The following is a 21,268-nucleotide window of genomic DNA, read 5'->3' as shown; positions in this document are numbered from 1 at the left end:
GAAATTCCGTTTTAACTTCTTTGTATATGAATTCACTCTACTCTTAATAGGACTAACTTATAATTCTGCTAATACTGTAAAAAGAGTAGCTGATTTAAAAGTAGAGTTGTCAGCACAAGCTGTTAGTGTTTGCACTTTGCTCAGTTGCTCTTTTCCCACATGAATGATGAAAACGATTATTGATTTCTTAACTCTTGGAACAGAATTTGGTTGACTAAGTCTATTTATCTAAGGAACTTGTTCCTTTACATGTAAACCTGGAATTAACACTTATAAGACTAAAGATCTAAAGATGAAGTAATAAACTAAGAAAAAGCCAATTTGTAAGATGGGTTTGAATTTGTTCTCTAATAGTATTGTATAATACAATACCTGGGCAGGTCAGATGTTTGATTATCTTAGTTTCTTGCTGGTGGACCAGGAGATTGCAGATAATACAGTGTGGTTCTGTGTCAGAGCTATGATCAAACAAACAATTCCTCCATTGAGGTGACACTGAGCTTTATCTATTTAGGTTCTCTTAACTTAATATATTCTATAATCTTTTCCACTTTTTCTTTTCCTTCCCTGCCTCTCTCTCTTTGTTCCTTTTTCTTTTACACATACTATATTCTGTGTTTAATTTGGTTGTTTCTTGATTGTAGTTGGTTAGATCATAACGGTCATAATCCCAACAAACCTTAGCAGTCCTTCAACAAGTGTAGGAAATCCTCAATTTGACTCCCTATTTTTTTGTGGCAACCCCTGAGATATCGGAGCACTGCTGTCATGTCACCCCTGGTCCTTCTTTTCATCAGACTAGACATATCCAGTTCCAGCAACCGTTCTTTATATGTTTTAGCCTTGAGTCCTCTAATCATCTTTGTTGCTCTGCACTCTTTCTAGGGTCTCAACATTTATTTATTTTTTACATCGTGGCGGCCAAAATTGGATGCAGTATTCCAAATGTGGACTTACCAAGGCATTATAAAGTGGTATTAACACTTCATGTGATCTAGATTCCATCCCTCTGTTTATGCAGCCTAGAACTGTGTTGGCTTTTTTGGCAGCTGCAGCATGCTGCTGGTGCACTCTCCTCCTCACAGTCACCACTATTGAGCAAGGTATCACATATACTGTACCTGTGCATTTTGTTTTTCTTGCCTAAATGTAGAACCTTACTTTTTTCATCATTGAATTTCATTTTGTTAGATAGCTCCCAATGTTCAGGTCTGTCAAGATCGTTCTGTATCTTAAACCTATCTTCCAGAGTGTTGGCTATTCCTGCTAGCTTGGTGTCTGCAAATTTGATGAATTCCCCATGTATCCTCTCTTCCAAATCATTGATGAATATGTTGAAGAGTACTGAGCCTAAAACAGAGCCCTTGGTTACCCCACTGCATACCTCCCTCCGTGTAGTTGTAGACCTTTTGATAGGGTCGACTGTTTTTTCCCTGTAAAGCCAGATGCAAAAAAAGAATTAAGTAGTTCTGCTTTCTCCCTGTTGCTTGTCACCTTCTTGCCACTTTCTCCCAGCAATGGACCAATTGTTTCCTTGACTTTTTTCTTGTTTTTAACATACTGAAAGAAGCTTTTTTTTGGGGGGGGGGGGGGTTATTTTTTAACTTTTGTCGCAAACCTTTGTTCGTTGTGAGCCTTAGCTTTCCTCACTTCATCTTTGCAGGCTCAGACTATTTGCTGATATTCTGCCTTAGTTATGTGCCCCTCTTTCCACTTTTTATATTTGTCCTTTTTGTCATTCAATTTGTAGAAAGTTCTTTATGCAGCCATGCTGGTTTCTTTTGAGAGCTGTTATTTTTCTTCTTCATTAGTATTGTACTAGACTGGCTATTAAATGAGCTGTTGTAAATCGAGGACTACCTATTACTGCCAAATTTCAGGTTTAAAATTTGAAATCTGCAACTGGCTTTGAAGAAGGCTATTTTTTACAGCTTTCAAGTGCTGCAAAGTTTCATGAATCCCTCTCTTATTGTTTGGTGGTCAGGGCATTTGCTCTTTGAAAAAAACAATGCACAAATTATAGAATAATAAAAGAAGTTTTGTTGATTTTAAGTAGAATTAAAGGATACTTGCTGGGAATATTACCTTAAGCAAACATTTAATGATTCTTAAAATTTTAAATATTTATGTCTTTAAAGTCTTCAAACATCTATTAACCTATGGCAAGAACTTTGATATAAAGTTGGTATCTAAAAGCTTCCATTAATTTTCCTTTGATGTTTGGGAATGAATTAATAAGGTCAGGTCTATTTAGCACTGGGATGGGAGCCTTAGGGGAATAGCAGGGCTGTAGATTATAGCTGCAAAGTTGAAGAAAGTAATTGAAGTCACTTCCACACTGTTAGCAGGAAAATTGCATGTTGTGTCCATGTAACATTTAGAGGTTGAACTCTATCTGAGGGCAAGTTTATGTTTTAATGGAAGAGTCATTATTAAACCCTTATTGAGCAAAATCTAAATGTGTTTGAAATCTTCCTGATAAATGGTTTCCTATGGTTAGAAGATAAACTTGTAAGTGAGTTATTTTCATTCCATTCCAGTGGTATTTTAGTGAAGAAAGAAAATCGTGTAAGAATCTGTGCACAGCACACAGTTTCAAATCACTTACTTATTCTTTCGGTTTCGATCAGTCTTGGGACTATAATGTGTTCTGTGCAAATCCTGTCCTATATTTCCATCCATTCCATTCCATGAGTTTGACAACCCTACTGTAATACAACTCAGAAAGATTAGTGTAGTGCTTTTTATGTTTCAAGTTATTCTCTACTACGCATGGTTTTTAGAATAGCTAACATTCTCTTTGCATATCAGATGAAATCATTTCCTTAAATCTTGCGTTTCAGAAATGGTTACTTGATTTCCAGGGTGTTCTTTCTGTTTCTTCATTTATAACCAGAAATTCATGTTTGTAATGAAAAGGCTGATTAATTTATTATTTGCCATCAAGCTGTGAACTCCCAATGACCACATAGATTTTCTCCATGACACTATCCCTAATGTGGTCTTTCAATGATGCGCTCATCACCACTATAATTGAATATACCCACCTTGCTGCTGGTGGGCTTCTTTTCACTTTTCCCCGTATTAGGCACTTTTATTTTAACATAATTGCAGGTTGTCCTCTACAACCATATGTTTAGTGATCATTTGAAGTTACATATGATTGAAAAAAGTGACTTATGACTGTTTTTCACACTGTTGCAGCATCCTCATTCATATTCATGAGCAAAATTCGGACACTTGACAACTAGCTCATATTCATGACAGTTACAATGTCCCAGGAGTCATATGATCATCTTCTGCTACCTTCTAACAAGAAAATTCTATGGGGAAGCCAAATTCACTTAACATCTGCGTTACTAACTTAACACTGTAGCTTAATTTAACTTACACTTAACTGTGATAATAAAGGTCGTAAAATGAGGCAAAATTCACTTAACTGTCTCACTTAGCAATACACATTTTGGGCTCCATTACAGTCATAAGTTGAGGACTACTTGGTATGCAGTAAGTTATGAATTTGTACATCATTATTTGAAGTGCATTTTCTGGAGTTCCCCAAGCATTGAAACTTAGTCAGATTTTTTTTTTAGTTTCTTTCAGTTAAATATTTCCATATATTGAGAATTTTCTCTGAAAACCTGTCAGTTTTTAACAGGGTGTCAAGAAATGGCATTTAAGAAAAAAAAGCTTGTGTGTATATGTAAATGTATAGATATGTGTATATGTGTATACATGTATGTATTAGACAAATAAAATATTCATTTGAAACACATCTTGCTAGCTGTAATATTCATTGTTGCTATTTTTCAGGTTTATGACAGCATATTTTGTTCTGTATTTGATTCAGTAATTGCTTTAGAGATGAAAAGAAATCAGTATGTAAATATTTTAATTAAATTGATTTACTCTATAGTATTCTATATTTAAGATTAAATATTTGTTATTCTTGACAAATTAATTCTATAGTGGCTTTAGAGTAGGTCACAGAATACATTGGGTCTGTAATAATTTAAATAAAATATACAGATATACATTAAAATATAGAGTCAACTTGAAATAATTCAATAGAAATTTGAATTAAAACACTGGCTAATGTAGAAATGTGTTGGTCCATGTGTTCAGTGCTTCTTTTTTTTAAAAAAAAACAAAACTTGAATATGTATAAAATTTATTAACCTAGAATATATCCATATCAACAAACCTGCACAACCAGTTAATAATAAACATGACAGTCATTGTACTTTTGGCCAAATGTGTCCCATGCAATTCCAGCTTGTGAGTTTGAAAGTTATATCCATATTTATACTTGCACATCTTGAGCTTCCTTTCCAGTCATTATCCCAATATCATAATATCCCCATATAGCCTTCTATAAGTTCTACAGTGATAACAGCTTTACAGTGTTTTCAGGCAGCACTGTCAATTGACGAGTTACAGAAAACCACTAGTACTATACTGCATCACCAGTATGCATGCAGCTGGAGCAATTTGTTCCTCAATATGATAGCATTCCTTGCAGTCTGGAAGTTGAGGTAGTGAGGGTTTGAAGAGCATTTGTGGGAATCTGTTTTAGGGTCATAGGTGGGTGATGGCTTGTTACCCATAAGTTTAAATAGGGATGAGTAATTGGATTTGGTTCAGTGTCTGGCTTCAGCTTCCTATCCAGTCTGAAGAGGAGAGGGTTTAAAAGAAAGAAGCTTCCCACGTTGTTGACATCAATTTTGCTATGCAAGAGGAAAAAGAACCATTGTTCCTCATGTCTTCCTACATGAAATGAGAGAGAGATACTAGGCAAACAGAAGGACTTAAGAATTTGTGGGAAATCACTTAAACGAACCCCTTCACTTCTGATCTTTCTGTACAAAGTGGAATTGAAGTGCAGAAGTGATGACACAATTAGTTTCTACTTTGTTAGGATTTTGCTTTCTGCTTTGAAAATAAGATTAGATATTAGTGCAAGAGAATGGGTTATCTAAAGGTAGTGGGAAATTGCAGGTGTGATGCTGTTTATGTTCTGGTATTACATTCTCCTTTTGTTTTATTTGTATCCCAAGTTCAACTTTTATAACTTAACTCTTTCAGAAATGCATATTTTATATTGGTTATTGATGCAGTATATATTGCGACATTGAGTAAGTTTCATAATAATAGCAGAAATAGTTCGTTAAAATATCAGATCTTTAGGGGGCAAAAGCACACATATAACAAATCAGAAGAGGTGGCTGAAAATTATTTATTTATTTAAAACAGATGGTAAACTTTGAGTTCTTACCACTTCTGTAATTACTGCTGCACAGTATACTAGTACCTTGCCAAAGTTATATAGTAGTTGGCATTGCTTTGCCGGAACGTAATCTCACTAGTTATTTATCTGTGCAGAGGTATCTTTTTTTAAAAAAAAAAATCGATGTGTAATTTAGGTGAGATCACAGAAAGGAATGTTAGATAGTCAATACTTCCTACCTTGTTTTAGTGACTTGTAATTTTACAAAACAAAGAGAAGAGCAGGCCCAGTTATAAGGAAACTATTTTCCTAATAAGCTGAGTAAAATAAAGAATCCAGAAGGTGGGACTCCAAATAATTACCAAGTTATTGATGTAAGTTGTTCCCTAACAAATAGCATTTGTTTTATCAAACTTTTAAATGGAATAGTGAGTGAATTAAAGATACTTTACTTCAATACTTTATATTTCAGTTTTTGTTTTTGTTTTTGTTTCCAATTACAGATTTTTTTTCTTTTAGGTATTTGTTTGAATTGAATTGCTGTAGAGGTGGAACCAATGGGTTCTACAGTATTTATTACACATGAAGAATAATTGTAGGTGTATATGCTCTGAAATTATAGCATATTATACTGACTTCAGATTTGTTTTTGAAAAACGGAATGGAGTTGTTCAGACATAAATGTAACTGCAAGTATAATCTTGGTAAAGGTTTAAAGAGAGATTTCAAATATGGTGGCTTCTAATTTTACCTTCCACCTTGTGAAGTAAATTTAACAAGTTCTAAACACTCTTTTATCCCCCAAGGTGAAATATTAAGAGTCTCAAAATAGTTTTTCGGGTTCTGTTATTAAATCCAAATTTATTACATTGCACAAATAACCAGGGAAGTTGAGGATTTTGCTTTACCTGAGTATTGCAACTATTTATGTTTATTTAATTCTGTTTGAAAATTGTCTAGGATTGTTTGAAAAAAACTTATTTTTCTGTTTTAAAAACATTTTGACATAACATGCAGTTGTGATTATGATTCATTTTTAAATTTTAAGTGCCCAATTAATAGTAAATTTCATGGCACTGTTGCAGTTAAGCTATTCTTTTCTTTTGCCAGTTTTTATATTATTTAAGCTTTGACAGCTTGTGATCAGCAGTGTGATCTTCACAACTTGTTTAATTGTTTCTATGGGAACAGCAGAAGCAGCATCTGGCACTAGGAATGTGTATGTGTATATACTGAACTGCACCGTTGCACTCCAAACAAACTACCGGTATAATATGAAAGCTCCTTACAACTTTTGAAGTTACAGATTACTCTATTTTTTATGGTTTTATACATATAGAGTATGCAGTGCAGCAAAATGCAATGAAACTTAATCTATATTGAAAGATCCGTTCTTTGCTTGCTTTTTTTGGTTTTGTTTTATTTTGTATGGCTCTATAATAGATACCTTGGCAATTCAACTTTGATTGAAGTGAAGTGAAGTGAAGTAAAGGAACTGAATATATATTGGTCATTTGTTCTAAAGTGAAATTATAATTTTGCAGTAATTCCATTCTGTTTTCTATCAGAAAATATTATAGACATAAGTATGGTTGAATTCTTGAAATCTAAAATACTATAATCTAAAAGCAAAACTGAATAGAATTTGACCAGGTAAGAACTTTTTTCTCTAGTTGTTGATTTAAGTTTATAGTCTCTGACAAGAACTAAACTTTTCTATTATGTTCATCTTGTTTTCAGCTCAGCTGAAACATCATTAAATGTTTGGAAGTGCTGACATAGGCAACTGTTTCTGTTACCATAATGATACAGAAAAGTCATTTTGCTGCCCTTAACTACAATTTGCTGATTTATTAACCTGCTCCCTGTTTAAGATTCCATTTTTATACAGAGTTGGGTAGTTTTACTCGTGAAACTCCTGAGAAAATGATGTGATATGGACTCTTAAATTTGATTAAAGAAACTTCATATAAAAAACGAAATAAGCTTGTGTTAGTTTTTTCCAATATTAAGCCACAATTAATATAGAAAGGTTGTTAATATTAGCTTCTGTTCTTTCAAAAACTTTTTCAACGAATAGATAAGTCTAATTAGATCAGTATTAAGTAAACTCTTTTGGTCCTCATTAGATCTCTTCAAAATATAATTTTGGCATCTTTATTTATTTGTAATAGTACATCCTGATTTTCCTGTATGAGCCCATATTGATATAATGCAGACTTTAAATATAGATTCTTAGAGACAAATATATTTTATAAAATGGGTGCTTGCAACTAAGATGTTTACTTGTTCTAATTGTACTTTTAATTCCAAATATTATTTAATTTTGTTTCTATGAAATTGGTAACTGATTAACATGGAGTATGCCCATAGAGATGAAGAAAAATATATAAAAGTAGAGTATTTCCAAATTACACCAACTGGGGATTTTAATTAGAAAATACAGGAACTGCACACATGTATGGGTAGTTATATTGAAAGAATTGTGAATTTCCATGACATTCTGTTTAGTTGAGAACTGACGCTTCAACAACCTTCATATTAAATAATGTGGCTCAAATACTTATGCACACTGTAAATATTGGGACAAATGTGTTAATTAAAATTATTATAATTTACTTAGTTAAAATTTCCAGAAAATATGTGCATCTATATTCTATAGTAGATTTTGCCTTGCCATCTTTACTGTAACTACGGTGTAGGGTTTCAAAAGAGATGTTGCAATTTGTTGAATCATTATTTTACTGAAGCATGGGTAGATGTTTTATAAGTCAATGGGCTTCTAAAAGGATACATGCTAAACAAAATGTGGATATAAAAATAACCTGTAATTTTAACAAAAATAGTGTTTTTATTGCACTGGATTATAAAAAATCAAACTCTAAGGAAACAATAGTCTTTGCATCAAGGTCAAGTTATTCATTTTTTTCTCTTAAGCCTATCTTCTGGAATGTTGGCTATTCCTGCTAGCTTGGTATCATCTGCAAATTTGTTGGGGTTTAAGATACAGAAGGATCTTGACAGATTTGAACATTGGGCACTATCTAACAAAATGAAATTCAATGGTGAAAAAAGTAAAGTTCTACACTTAGGTAAGAAAAACAAAATACACAGGTACAGTATATATGGTACCTTGCTCAATATGGTGACTGTGAGAAGGATCTTGGAATCCTAGTGGTCAATCACTTAAATATAAGCCAGCAAGTGTGCTGCAACTGCCAAAAAAGCCAACACAGTTCTAGGCTGCATAAACAAAGGGATAGAATCTAGATCATGTGAAGTGTTAATACCACTTTATAACGTCTTGGTAAGGCCACACTTGGAATACTGCATCCAGTTTTGGCTGCCACGATGTAAAAAGATGTTGAGACTAGAAAGATTACAGAGAAGAGCAACAAAGATTAAAGGACTGGAGGCTAAAACATATAAAGAACAGTTGCTGGAATTGGGTATGTCTAGTTTGATAAAAAGAAGGACCAGGGGTTTCATGATAGCAGTGTTCCGATATCTCAGGGGCTGCCACAAAGAAGAGGTACTATTCTGCCTTCAGGTGCTATTCTCCAAATCACCTGAAGGCAGGACAAGAAACAATGAGTGGAAACTAATCAAGGAGAGAAGCAACCTTAGAACTAAGGAGAAATTTCCTGACAAGCAGGGGATTGGACTAGAGGACCTCTAAGGTCCCTTCCAACTGTTATTCTATTCTATTCTATTCTATTCTATTCTATTCTATTCTATTCTATTCTATTCTATTCTATTCTATTCTATTCTATTCTATTCTATTCTATTCTATTCTATTCTATTCTATTCCATTCCATTCCATTCCATTCCATTCCATTCCATTCCATTCCATTCCATTCCATTCCATTCTCAATTCAGAAGTCCGAAATGAGGGAATAGTTTTGCATCATTTGAGACAGCTTCATTTGTTTCTATTTAAAACTGCATCTCTTGCAACTGATTTAGAAACATTCAACTCCAATTTTCCTAGTAAAATATATTTGAAAAAAAAAATGTACATCTCAGGTTGAAAAAGCACTTGATTATGCATTACTATTTAAAGTTTTTGATACAAATTTGAATTGAAAGATTCTCCAGTGTGCTGAGCAGAGAATCCAAAGAATGGGTTAACTCCGCCTTTCTCCCCAGAGACGGAGTCCTTTTAAACTTTGCAGCCACGCCTCTCTTGACCATGTCCCAGTTTTGACTCAGTCTGAGCCCAAGAGAGACGCGTTTTAAGAAGAGCTCCTCAGAGCAAAAAGGCAGAGTTATATTCTTTGGATTCTCAGTGGTTTTTCAGCAATGACGAGGTTCTTGGCCGAACAATACAGCCGCCACAGCAATCTGCTGTTTGGTGCGAGACCGGCAGAATTAGCAATAAATCAGCTGTTTTTTCGGAGAGCAGCATGGTTCTCGGGCGAGCGATACGGCCAATTCAGCACAGGAGAACAGTGCGATTTGCAGCGAGGGTTACAGCCGCTCAAGCAATCAGCTGTTTTTTGGATTAAGCAATCAGCTGTTTTTCAGCGAATGGAGCGATTTGCGAGATATTTTCCTACAAGGTAATCATATTACAATGTTCTCAAGCTGCAACAAATATGTTTGTGCCTCCATAAAGAATAACAAGCTCTATAGCATAAATTTACATGTATTCCAGCTATTCCCTAGATTTATAAGGTATTTTATTATTTATTATGCTTTAGAGAATATAAACATCCAGAGAAATGTTTTTTTTTTTTCATGTTAGAAATTTATGCAATAAGACTTCATACCATTCCTTTATTAGGGCTTCTTTGAGTTTCTGTGGGAAAAATAAGATATAAACCTGAAAAATAAAAGTAGTAGTGAGTATTAGTGTTGAAGTTTATTTAAAAATCACATTGCTTCAACATTAGAAAATAGTTTCTTAACTCTCTCCCCTTTTTGTACCTGTTTTAGTACTTTTAGTATCTCTTCAGAACCGCTTTAGGTAATTTTCTGACAGAACAATCAATCAGTAAAACGGCTTGCCTCCAGAAGTTGTGGGTGCTCCAACACTGGCGGTTTTAAAGAAGAGATAGGACAACTATTTGTCTGAAATGGTATGGGGTTTCCTGTTTGAACAGAGGGTTGGACTATAGAAGACCTCAAAGTCCCTTCCAACTCTGTTATTCTGTTCTGTTCTAGTTATCCAGAACTGATCAAAGGATATTAGAATATTGAAAATATTATTTATAAACCAAACAATCTAAAGGTATAACTACCTCCTCCAACTCCCCAGGAAAGCAGCAAAATAATTTTAGAAAGCCTGTGCACAGTTCAGTTTGCAACTGAAAATTCTTGCCAAACTACATTGGGATGAGCTCTAGACAGCGAAAGTTATAGTGATGCTACCAAGAGGAATCCCCTATTTCAGCATGAGCTCAACATGTGTTAGAGAAAGCAGTCTTAAAACATGGGCATACGTATAGAGATAAGCAGTGGTGGGATTCAGCCAGTTGGCACCACTTCGAGAGAACCAGTTGTTAACTTTCTGAACAGTTTGGCAAACTGATTGTTGGAAGAAATCATTAGGACAGAGAACCAGTTTTTAAATTTCTTGAATCCCACCACTGGAGATAAGTATGCTTAACCTAAGATAATAATGACTTAGCTTCTAAGGAATCATCAACTAACACCTTGACCTTTGAAAGTCAGTCAATAAATTTAATATAAACAATTAATACAATGTAAACTAAAATTTGTTTCTTAAAAAAGACGTCTGTTGTTTAAGCTTGAAACTTTCAAACTACTTTTTAAGACAGCCACAGTGGAGTCTGGAGACATGAATCCAGGCAATTGAATCCAAGTTTGTTTTCTTTAAAAGAAGTTGAAGGTGATAAATGGCACTCCCTGCTAATGCTATTGCCTGACTTTCAGGAGACAATAACTAGTCCACAATCCTCCAAGTTTATTTTTGGAGCATGTGATCTTGCAGTGACAAAGGGGAATTGCACCTTCTGTTCCTTTGACAAAAGCTGTTTTAGTAACAGAAATTGGTTTTAACAGAAATTATTTGGACTATCAAAATTACACATAATGGTGCTGGGTTTCTATCCTAATTTAGATACTATTATAAAAATTGTGTTGTTATGATCAGTATGTAAAATCTTTGACAAGGATAACATGAAAGTTTTGTCCATAGAAATGAGAGGAAGGAGGGGAAGCACAGACTTGCTTTGGAGACATTGGAATAAACTGTTAAACATTCTAGATGGCTCATATTAGTAAAGATAACTTAATAATGAGAGGGAAATATTAAGCAAACATATCTTAGAAATACCTTTAAAAACTGCTCCCAAAAATATATGGTATCGGACCTCAACAGAACTCTTGAACAACCCTGTTTTTAATTTTTATCAGAGAGTAGATAATGTTGGAAAAACTGCAGAAAAAATAACCGTTTCAGGTTTTGGCCTTGCAACATCTTGCAACATCTTGAATATTGAAAATAGGAGACAACCAACTGTGTTTCCCAGCACAATCAAAGCAGTTGGGTTGACTTTATTGGAAAGATGTGATCCTGCAGGTAACTCGGTGCTAAGCCATGAAGGACTGTACTGTATAAGTTAAAACCAGCACTTTGATTAACCTTTGCACTGATGTTTAGCTATTGTCCAGTTTCAGTTAGATTAACAATTGTTTTAATAACACCTTAGGTGCTAATGTTCTTCTGTTAAAGCTTAGTAAGATCTACATAATCCTCAATTTACAATTCCAAGTGGGACTGGGATAAGGAGCCTTGGTGGCACAACGGACTAAAGTGCTGTTAAGTAGCACTTAGCTGCCAGCTTCCTGCAATTACTGCAAGTTCAAATCTCACCAGGCTCAAGGTTGACTCAGCCTTCCATCCTTCCGAGGTAGATAAAATGAAGACCTGGATTGTGGGGGCAATAAGCTGACTTTGTATAAAAAGAACACCGCTTTGGGGGGGGGGTGTCGAAAGCCCTACTAAGCAGGTATGTACAAAAGTATGAAGGCTATTGCTTAACGCATTGTAAGCTGCCCTGAGTCTCCGGAGAAGGGCGGCATATAAATAAATAAATAGATTTCAGTTGTAGATTGTGATGGTTTTAAGTCGAGTCATCTACGTGACTGGCCCCAACCATTTTTATGGTAGTTCTTAGGGAATCGTGATTTTAAGTCTGAATCATGCAGCTTTTAAATGAATCGTGGTTTTATGTGCAAACTCATTCTCCCGAATGGCGGGTTTTGCAGGATGCTGCAACCACTTGTAAATGTGAGCTAGTTGCCAAGAGCCTGCAATGTGGTCATGTGACTATGAATTGGGGTAGCAGAACATTTTACATGGCCAGAAAGGCTCTGCAGGCTGTAAAACTTTCAGAAACCGTCATAATTAAAAACAGTTGGTCAAATTGAGAACTACCTATTATAGAAAAGGATTAGTGATAAAATTGTGAGAGAAGTACATTTTATCATTTTTTCCCATTCTGAACTTTTTAGCCAACTAAAAACTTTATAAAATTAGATTTTGATTCTTGACATATTATGTCTCTAGAAACAACAGCTGCATTGTTGAGCACCTACTTGATTTTTAACTTAGCCAGTACTTTTCCAAGAAAAGCAATTGTTCCATTTCTCTCCTTGAATTCGCTCTTAAAAGGATGCTAAATGTTTTTCTAAATACAAATGAGGTACCTTATGTTCTTCATCACACTTCATTTGTTTAATTATTTTTAATTTTAACAGTGAAAGCAGTTGTGTTAAATCAGTTTGTCAGCTCATTAATCATTTATTTAGTATAAAAACTTGGTCTATCCTATTTCATACCAAATTCTACAGTAGTCTGTATTTTTCAAGGACAGTCATTAAAATATTTGTTTCATAATCATTGTATTTCCAGTAATATTAGACCACTAATAGGGAAAATAAAACAATTTTAAATGTAATAGAAGCATTTGAAACATAAAGATAAAAATACTGAAAATATTAGACATGCAGCACATTACAGCTGATTTACATATTACTTTTAAAGTTTTCGGATCTTGTTCAGTTTCAGTTGCAACCAGAGTGCTTCTGACCTTGTAGAAAAGCAAATGTTGCTATGGTTAGATCATGATGTTTCTCTTCAAAAAGTATTTGCTTCTGTTCATACAGCAAAAATTCCCCGACATCTTACAACAAATGATATTTAAATTATGTAGCTCTATAATTATTAAAAATGCATTTTACCAAATTAAACATTTCCAGTACTGATATACAAAAGAACTTTGAATTTGCTACTTCTTTGGGAGATTCATTAAAAATAGTTTGGTTTAATAACTTCCTTTTTGGTCCAGTGGGCAAATCCTATGACAATTACAGTCATTATTGAAGTGATCATCAAAACAAATTATCTAAGTAATAGAAAGGATGCTAACATAGGCATTCTGTTTATTTTATATATATCCCAACTTTCCTCTAGGATCTCAGGGTGTCTCATGTCATATTATCTCTCACTTAATGTTATATTCACAATAGCAACCCACAACAACAAAATAGAGGTTCATGAGGGAAGATTATAACAAGATACAAGACAAACTCATAAACAGTACTACTAAACTTAAAACTAAACTGAAGATCTGGTCCTTCAAGGAAGGACAGCTCACTTGAGTGCTGGAATAGGGATGAAGAAGCTGAAGTCTTCTGAATGAACAGATATTTGATCTTGGCTCGAATTTAACTTTAGTCAAAGTAAATTTCTGGATCTTCATAACCTTCAGTTGCTAGTCATCTCCTGTCCAAGCACATGGAAAAGTGTAATTGGATGTAATCAGCATATTCATGATGCTATATCCTGAATCTAAAAGGGACGCTGTGGCTCAGTGGCTAAGATGCTGAGCTTGTCAATCAAAAAGTCAGCAATTCAGCGGTTTGAATCCCTAGTGTCGTGTAACGGGGTGAGCTCCCGTTACTTGTCCCAGCTTCTGCCAACCTAGCAGTTTGAAAGCACGTAAAAAAATGCAAGTAGAAAAATAGGGACCCCACTTTGGTGGGAAGGTAACAGCGTTCCATGCGCCTTTGGTATTTAGTCATGCCGGCCACATGACCACGGAGACTTCTTCGGACAGCATTGGCTCTTTGGCTTTGAAACGGAGATGAGCATCACCCCCTAGAGTCGGGAACGACTAGCACATATTACCTTTATCCTGAATCTGTGGATATCTTCCCACCACAGTTTCCATATAGATGTTAAATAGCATTGGGGAGATTACTGAGACTTGTGATTCAGCCAGGATCTTGAACTCTCTGTTCCTATTACTATTGACTGGAACTCAATTGGTTTTACTTCCCCTGGAACTCAAGAAGAAGTGAAACCAATTCCAAAACAGTGTCCCCATGTAATAATGAGAGGGAAATATTGTTGCTTTATTGTCTTGAACATAATATAGATTTGAATGGAGGCTCATACCCGTGTTTGATCATATTAGTTTTTCATTTTAAGCTTGGATTTTTTTTTTTTTGCATGTATTTTATGGTGTTCAAGCTCTGTCATACATTGTAATGGTTAAATTATAAAATAGAAGAATAAAAATGTTTATGCATGTTGTTCATATGCAATATTCATGTTACTAAGACTATGCAGACTTCTTGATTTGAAGGAGCAAAGAAGCTGAGCCTTTTCCTAGGCTCGCATAGCTGCAGCTGCCTGATACCAGGGGAAAAATGTATTTGCTTGGAGGAAGTGATGATAGATGCAGTGTGGGCATTCGTGTATGCTCCAAATCACAGTTTCCTCTTTGAGTCATTGCACAGCTTTAATACTTAACTGGCTCACATAGAGCATTAGTATACATTGCTAGTATACATTTGGCCATATTTAAACAATGCTGTCTTTTCTTCACTTACTTTCCTTCTGAATCTTCCAGAATTTATTATGGTTGTAGGTCTAAAATTCATCTGTGCTCCTTTTGCAATGCCTAAAGCATTAGTTAAACTAGAATTACTCCTGTGCAGGTTTTATATTGTAACAGAGCGACTACAATCTCAACTAGTTTGTTTAATTGAATTGTTTAGCAGCCATCATAATTATAATATGTAAAAATAATATATATTGCACATTTGCTTATTAATATATCTAAAAGATTTGCAAATCAGGAACTGAATATAGAATATAACTCTTTAATGAAAATTGATTAGTTGGTTATGTGCCATCAAGTCAAAAAACAGACATAGATTTTCTCCATGACAATCTATCCCTAGCCTGCTCCTGTAGGTCTTTCAATGGTATACCCATTGCTGCGTAATCCAAGTCTTATCCACCTTGCTGCTGATCATTCTCTTCTCTTTCCTTCTACCTTTTCCAGGATTAGAGACTTCTCCGGAGAGCCAGGTCTTTGTATAATGTGTCTGAAGTAGGATAATTTGAGCCTGATCATTTGTGCCTTGAGTGAGATTAATGACAACAGTCAGTAGAAATCGACAAATGGATCAAAATAGTTAATAGATTTGCTCTTGATCTTTAAATAAACCAGGTCTTTTAAATAGACTATCTTTAGTCTATTTTTAAGGCATTTGTAAAGAGCAACATGTTGCCTAGCTAATGCTCATAATCCATATTGATACACAATATAGAAAAAAATTCCAGGTGCAAAAAAATATTGAACCTTATAGTATTCTAAGTGGCACTTGAAATTCCTTGTTCATGAAACCAATCTACTTCAAAGGTCAGTATCATTCTAACACACTAGTTAGATTTCAGGGCTGCAGATTTATTCATCTCAGATAGGCAATGAAGTAGCAGCCTAAACTTTCAGATTTTTTTTTATTATGGAAAGGACTAAATAAAACTTCTCCCTCAGAACTTTTATATATATTTAGAGTTTTATTGTACAGAAGAATAATAGGCCATGAATTCATATTGGCAAGCAAGTCATATAGTCCAGATATTAATTTATTATCTAATTGTCCTTTTGTGAACTAGCACAAATGGAAATTGCTGAACAGAAATTATTCACAGTTTTAACAGTTGTGTGTATTAAGTATATAGTTTTTTTTTATTTCTGTGATTCCTTTCTATGATTTAATAATGTATATATTAATATGAACAACTACTCACTGATAACTCAGGATATTTGAATTGTGCAAGGCTTGTCTTTAATTGGTCCAGTACGAGGCAAACTCTATAATACTATTTTTCATCATGGAAATGTTTCTCCATATTCAGCATGAATGTTTTGCTCAACAGCAGTAATATTTTAATATGCATTTATTTAAATACAATATTAGATTATATAAATTTACATATCAATTTTTGTTTTAATTATAAATCCTAAATACATTTTAAATTAGACCTTATTTATTGCTGTTTGTTTTAAGTTGTTTTTCTCCTTTTTCATATAATAGTATGGTTTCCCCTTTCATATAACTATTGGCCATTTGCATTTGCACCTTAGGAAGAGTTTAAACTTTGCTTTATCATAAGAGAAATTTGGGGGAGACTTAGTAGGTTTGTGGTAATTTGTTTTTTCTACTGTGGTTTTCTTATTTTTTTTTCCTTCCTTGATTTGAAAAAATAACTATTAAAATTTGAAATTGTCCTGCTTCTATATCTAAAAGAATCTTTTTTAGTGTGAGCTAATTGAACTCTGCCTTTTCTTTCTTTGCTGGTCAAGGAAACACCAATATAGTATAGTGAGCTATTTCAGCAGTAGCATCTGTACAAACTAATGAGTATACCAGACTCAGATTTAGTCTGCTATTCTGATTCACAAATTATTAATAAAATGTGCTTTGTTTGTGTATATGCACTACTTAATGGCACGCAGACAAATACAAACATCCTGGTACAAAGGCCTAATCTTAATTTCCCTTTTAGAAGAATATCTATGCTTTTTTTCTAGTGTTTCAATATGCAGAAAGCATTTTGCCCTCATTTTCTGCTGTATAAAGTAAATCTAATATGGTATAAATTAATTTTATTTTAACAGACGTTTAACCATCCAGGCAAGGAAAAATAGATAGTCATGCTACAGAGAAAATCAGATTTGCATTTAAGAAACTTACTTGTTTTCATAATATGCTTCTGTTGGTCATAAGACAAAATGGTTGTTCAGGACATGATAGCTATTTTACCATACTAGAAGGAGTAGTAAAAAATGTGAATTTATGAAATTTAATCATACAACTTATTATACGGTTTCTAGCTTTAAATTAATTTTAGCTACAATAATGAGAGAAACCTTTCATTTAGAAAGAAAAATCTAAAAAAAAGAAAGATAGAATCATGTACTCAAATAATTACATATTGAAAATGTGAATACTATATGAAGCAGCCAGTGTGAATATATATCCCTTTTCTATGCATTTGATATTTTGTAATAGGACTATTGTGACACGTTGGAATAAATGGAAAAGCAGATATCCTCTCAAATTGTTTTTGGGTAATTGATTAATAGAATTCTACAGAACTATCAACTGTTTTTCAACCCACTTGAGTTCATTCTGTGGATATAATAGATTATTATAAGGTACCTGCTCCTAAGCTTAGACATACTAGACCTGGAGAGCTATAACATTTAAGTAAGTTAAATCAGCCCTGTAATCTTGCTACTGAAAGGAAATTTATAAAAATATATTGGGCATTTTGTTCTTTTCTGAGCAACTAATTTATTCTGACTTAACAGCTATTTTCCTTTATTCATTAAAAAAGGGACAAAAGTTTGTGTCATTTCATGGTCATTTCATTTAGCTTCCTAGTGGGGAAAAATACAAAGTTTAGAGTGAAGCCCCTGCCCAACAACTATTTATAAATTTGTTGAATATTAATTAACAGCAAAAGCCTGTTTGTACATTTGAAGAAACTGTGCAGGAAAGCAGTGCTTTAAAAGTGGCTGGCCCAATGTTTTTCTAGCCTTACTAAGCTGGTTTTTGAACCATTGACCCAGATAGCTGATCAAAGTTTTTGCTCTGCTGTCTTTTACCTTCTCAGCTTATTCTATTCTTTAAACTTCTGTATTAATAACTATGAAGAATTTTTAAGATCTCCTCTTTTTTCCCCTTGCACCAGGTCCAGCAAGACAATGAATCTGTGTTCCAAATGCTTTGCTGGTAAGTGCAGTATAAAATTGGCTTTGAGGATTTTTTTAAAAATCTCCCTTAAAATAATCAGTCAGTTGGAAACAATTCCTTTGGAGTTTACAGGTGATTATCTGTTTCTTATCTGTTGCATGAAACCAGCTTCTCCTCACCTGGTGCTTCATTTGTTTGCTCAGGTTTCTTGAAACAGTCCCCAATGTGTATAAAAAAAGCCACTTCTGCACAGGGACCAATCAAGCCTTCATTCACTGAAGATGATAGAAAGTGGAATGTCCTTGTACTTGTCAACTTCTGGCAGACCTAGTTTAGTGTTCATTTTATTATTTTAGAAGTTTAAACTCAGTAAGGCAGACTTTAATTATGTTCATTAACACTAACATTTATGTTGGGGCTGCTTTTTGTCCCATAAGTTCAAGAATAGACTATTTATAGAGTGATGGTGACAAATAATTTCATCTTTTGCCTCCTACAATTTTGTTTTAAATTCTTGAATATATAAGGTGTTTTTGACCTTCTGTTTTTGTGATCTCATTAAGTAGTCACTATTTTACTACCTTATATATGGTGAACAAAAACGGAATATATAAACATTTCAGGCGTGCAGCTCTGCAGTAGTTCTAGATTTTTCTAAATCCACTACCCTGGACATAGCAGAGATTTTTAGTTCGAATTTATGACCTTCAGCAATATAAACCTACAATTAATGAAAACCATTTTAAATATATTTAAATTATATATTATATTATATGGATTTGATTGTCCATCATGCTTTTTACAACCTTACTACATATTTAAAGCAAGACTATATAAATTTTTGTTGTTCTTGGATGGGTGGCAATTTGATTTGTGGATAGGATCAGGATTAAGTAAATAGAGTTAGCTAAGCATAAATTTACTTCATTTACATTTTCTTTGTTTACATTTAAGTAAGTTCTAATTTAAGTACTGCTAATATTATTATCATATGTGTTTAATAATTTTTCCCTTCTGTCATGCAATTTAGCAAAGAGGCCATGTGCTATTCTGGGACTGTAGATTGTGCTACCATTTTTAGAAGGAAAAGATAAATGGCAAATTTTAAGGATTATTTTTAAAATAATAATAGGGAGCAAATAGAGCCAGTTTGGTGTAGTGGTATAGATTCAGGCTAGAAACCAGGATACTGTGAAACCAGGACCTGTTCTGCCTTGGGCACAAAGCCAGCTAGGTGACCTTGGGCCAGTCACTTTGTTTCAGCCCTAGTAAGGAGGCAAAGGCAAAACACTTCTGAAAAACCTTGCCAAGAAAACTTCAAGGACTTATCCAGGCAGTCTTCAAGAATGGGACACAACTGAATGGAAGCAAAAAAAGAGAAAATACTTTTTATATATGCATATGTGCTAAAATAAAAAGCAAATCACAGGAAATTTACAGAAGGTAAATAGTATTAGCCAGTGTTAAAATTAATTAAGATGTTTATTTTAACAAACTATTATAACATACATTCTGAAAATAAAGCCAACCATCATTCAGAAACTTACATTAAGTTGTTTCTAAATACTTTTGAAGGATTGAGCAGCGAGCTAATAGATTAAGTTTCTGGCTGTGATGTGAAATTGAAATTATGTGTTGATAGATTTAGACTGTATGTATTAGACAATGTATGCTAGAGTAATCAACCTTCCCAAACTTTGAGGATCTTGTTAAGGAGTTTGTACAGATACTACAGATAGTCCTCAACTGACAACTGTTTGTTTAGTGACCATTCAGAGTTACAGTGGCACTGAAAAGGTGACTTATAACCTGTTCTCACACTTATGACCCCAGCATCTCCATGGTCATGCGATCAAAATTCAGGTGCTTGGCAATCAGCTTGTGTGTAGGATGGTTGTAGTATCCTGGGCTTATGTGATTGCCATTTGCGACTTCCAGCCGGCATCTCACAAACAAAGTCAATTGGAGAAGCTGGATTCTCTTAAAACAACCATGTGATTTACTTAACCAATGCAGAGATTTGCTTAACAATTGTGGCAAAAAAGGTCATAAAATCAACCATGACTCACTTAATAACCATCTTGCTTAGCAAAGGAAATTCTTGTCCCAAATGTGGTTGGATGTTGAAGATTATCTATACAGTGTATTGGTTGCTTAGTTTCCTGCTTATTAAGTAAATGGATATTTTTATTACCAGATTAATTTTGGTACATTGCTGTTAAAATGTGTGTTGTATCAGTAGCTCTTAAAAACTACTTTTCTAAAATGTGGTTATTTAATCATGCCAGATTGTGTGTTAAATTCTAAAGAAATATATATTTTACTAAAATGGTGGAAGTTACTTGGATGCAAACTGTTCTAACCTATTATCAGATTATTAGAGAAAGGGATAGGGATAGGGAGAGAGGGGGAGACGAGGGAGAGAGAGACAGACCTCTAGAATGGTAGAAATTGGTAAACTATGAGCTTGGTATCAGATGTACTTAAACAATTTCATATTTAATCTTAATATGCTTCCGTGTTTATTAATGTATGAAGAATATCTAAGTATTTTTTTATCTTGACTTTATTTTCTTTTTCTCTCTAGAAAAAAGAAATCCACACAACGAAAAAGGTTAGTAAATGACAAAATTAATTAATTTTACCCATATCGTTTGTGTAAAGTAATTGCCTTTGCTCACATAGAAAGATACAGAGGTACGGAATATTTGGATCCAAAGCACGCAAAGGTGTTTTGAATCCAGAATGGGTCTCTTCTGGTACCGGTCTGTTGCTTCTTTGAATCCAAATTCTGCACATGTCTAGAAATAAGGAACTAAATGTAATAATTAAACAACATTTTGAATTTTCAGAATATATAAAAATATTATTCAGGTATTGATATAATTTTATTCCTTTCAACTAAAATTTTACAAAGATTTATTATGGTCGCATGTGTCCTGTAGTTACAAGAAAAAAAATGTCAAAATGTTATAAGAACATATTTTAACAATAATTTTGGATAATTCAAGA

General features: G+C 33.9%; 1 protein-coding gene across 2 annotated transcripts in view; it reads left to right on the top strand.

Annotated features, from left to right (window-relative positions):
* Positions 1-21,268, top strand: part of ZFAND3 (zinc finger AN1-type containing 3) — a 110,009-nt gene that overhangs the window by 6,542 nt on the left and 82,199 nt on the right. Inside the window, exons 2-3 of one of the 2 annotated variants that reach the window (XM_070932455.1) lie at positions 18,255-18,295; positions 20,844-20,870. In XM_070932455.1, coding sequence (XP_070788556.1) covers positions 18,255-18,295; positions 20,844-20,870 — 68 coding nt within the window. The remainder of the gene's footprint in view (positions 1-18,254; positions 18,296-20,843; positions 20,871-21,268) is intronic. The other variant, XM_070932457.1, reaches the window with a different exon arrangement.

The sequence above is a fragment of the Pituophis catenifer genome, unplaced genomic scaffold (genome assembly GCF_029215685.1).
Source record: "Pituophis catenifer annectens isolate HBS135680 unplaced genomic scaffold, rPitCat1.0.hap2 SCAF_1, whole genome shotgun sequence".
NCBI lineage: Eukaryota > Metazoa > Chordata > Lepidosauria > Squamata > Colubridae > Pituophis > Pituophis catenifer.
This window is presented reverse-complemented; position numbering and strand designations above follow the sequence as displayed.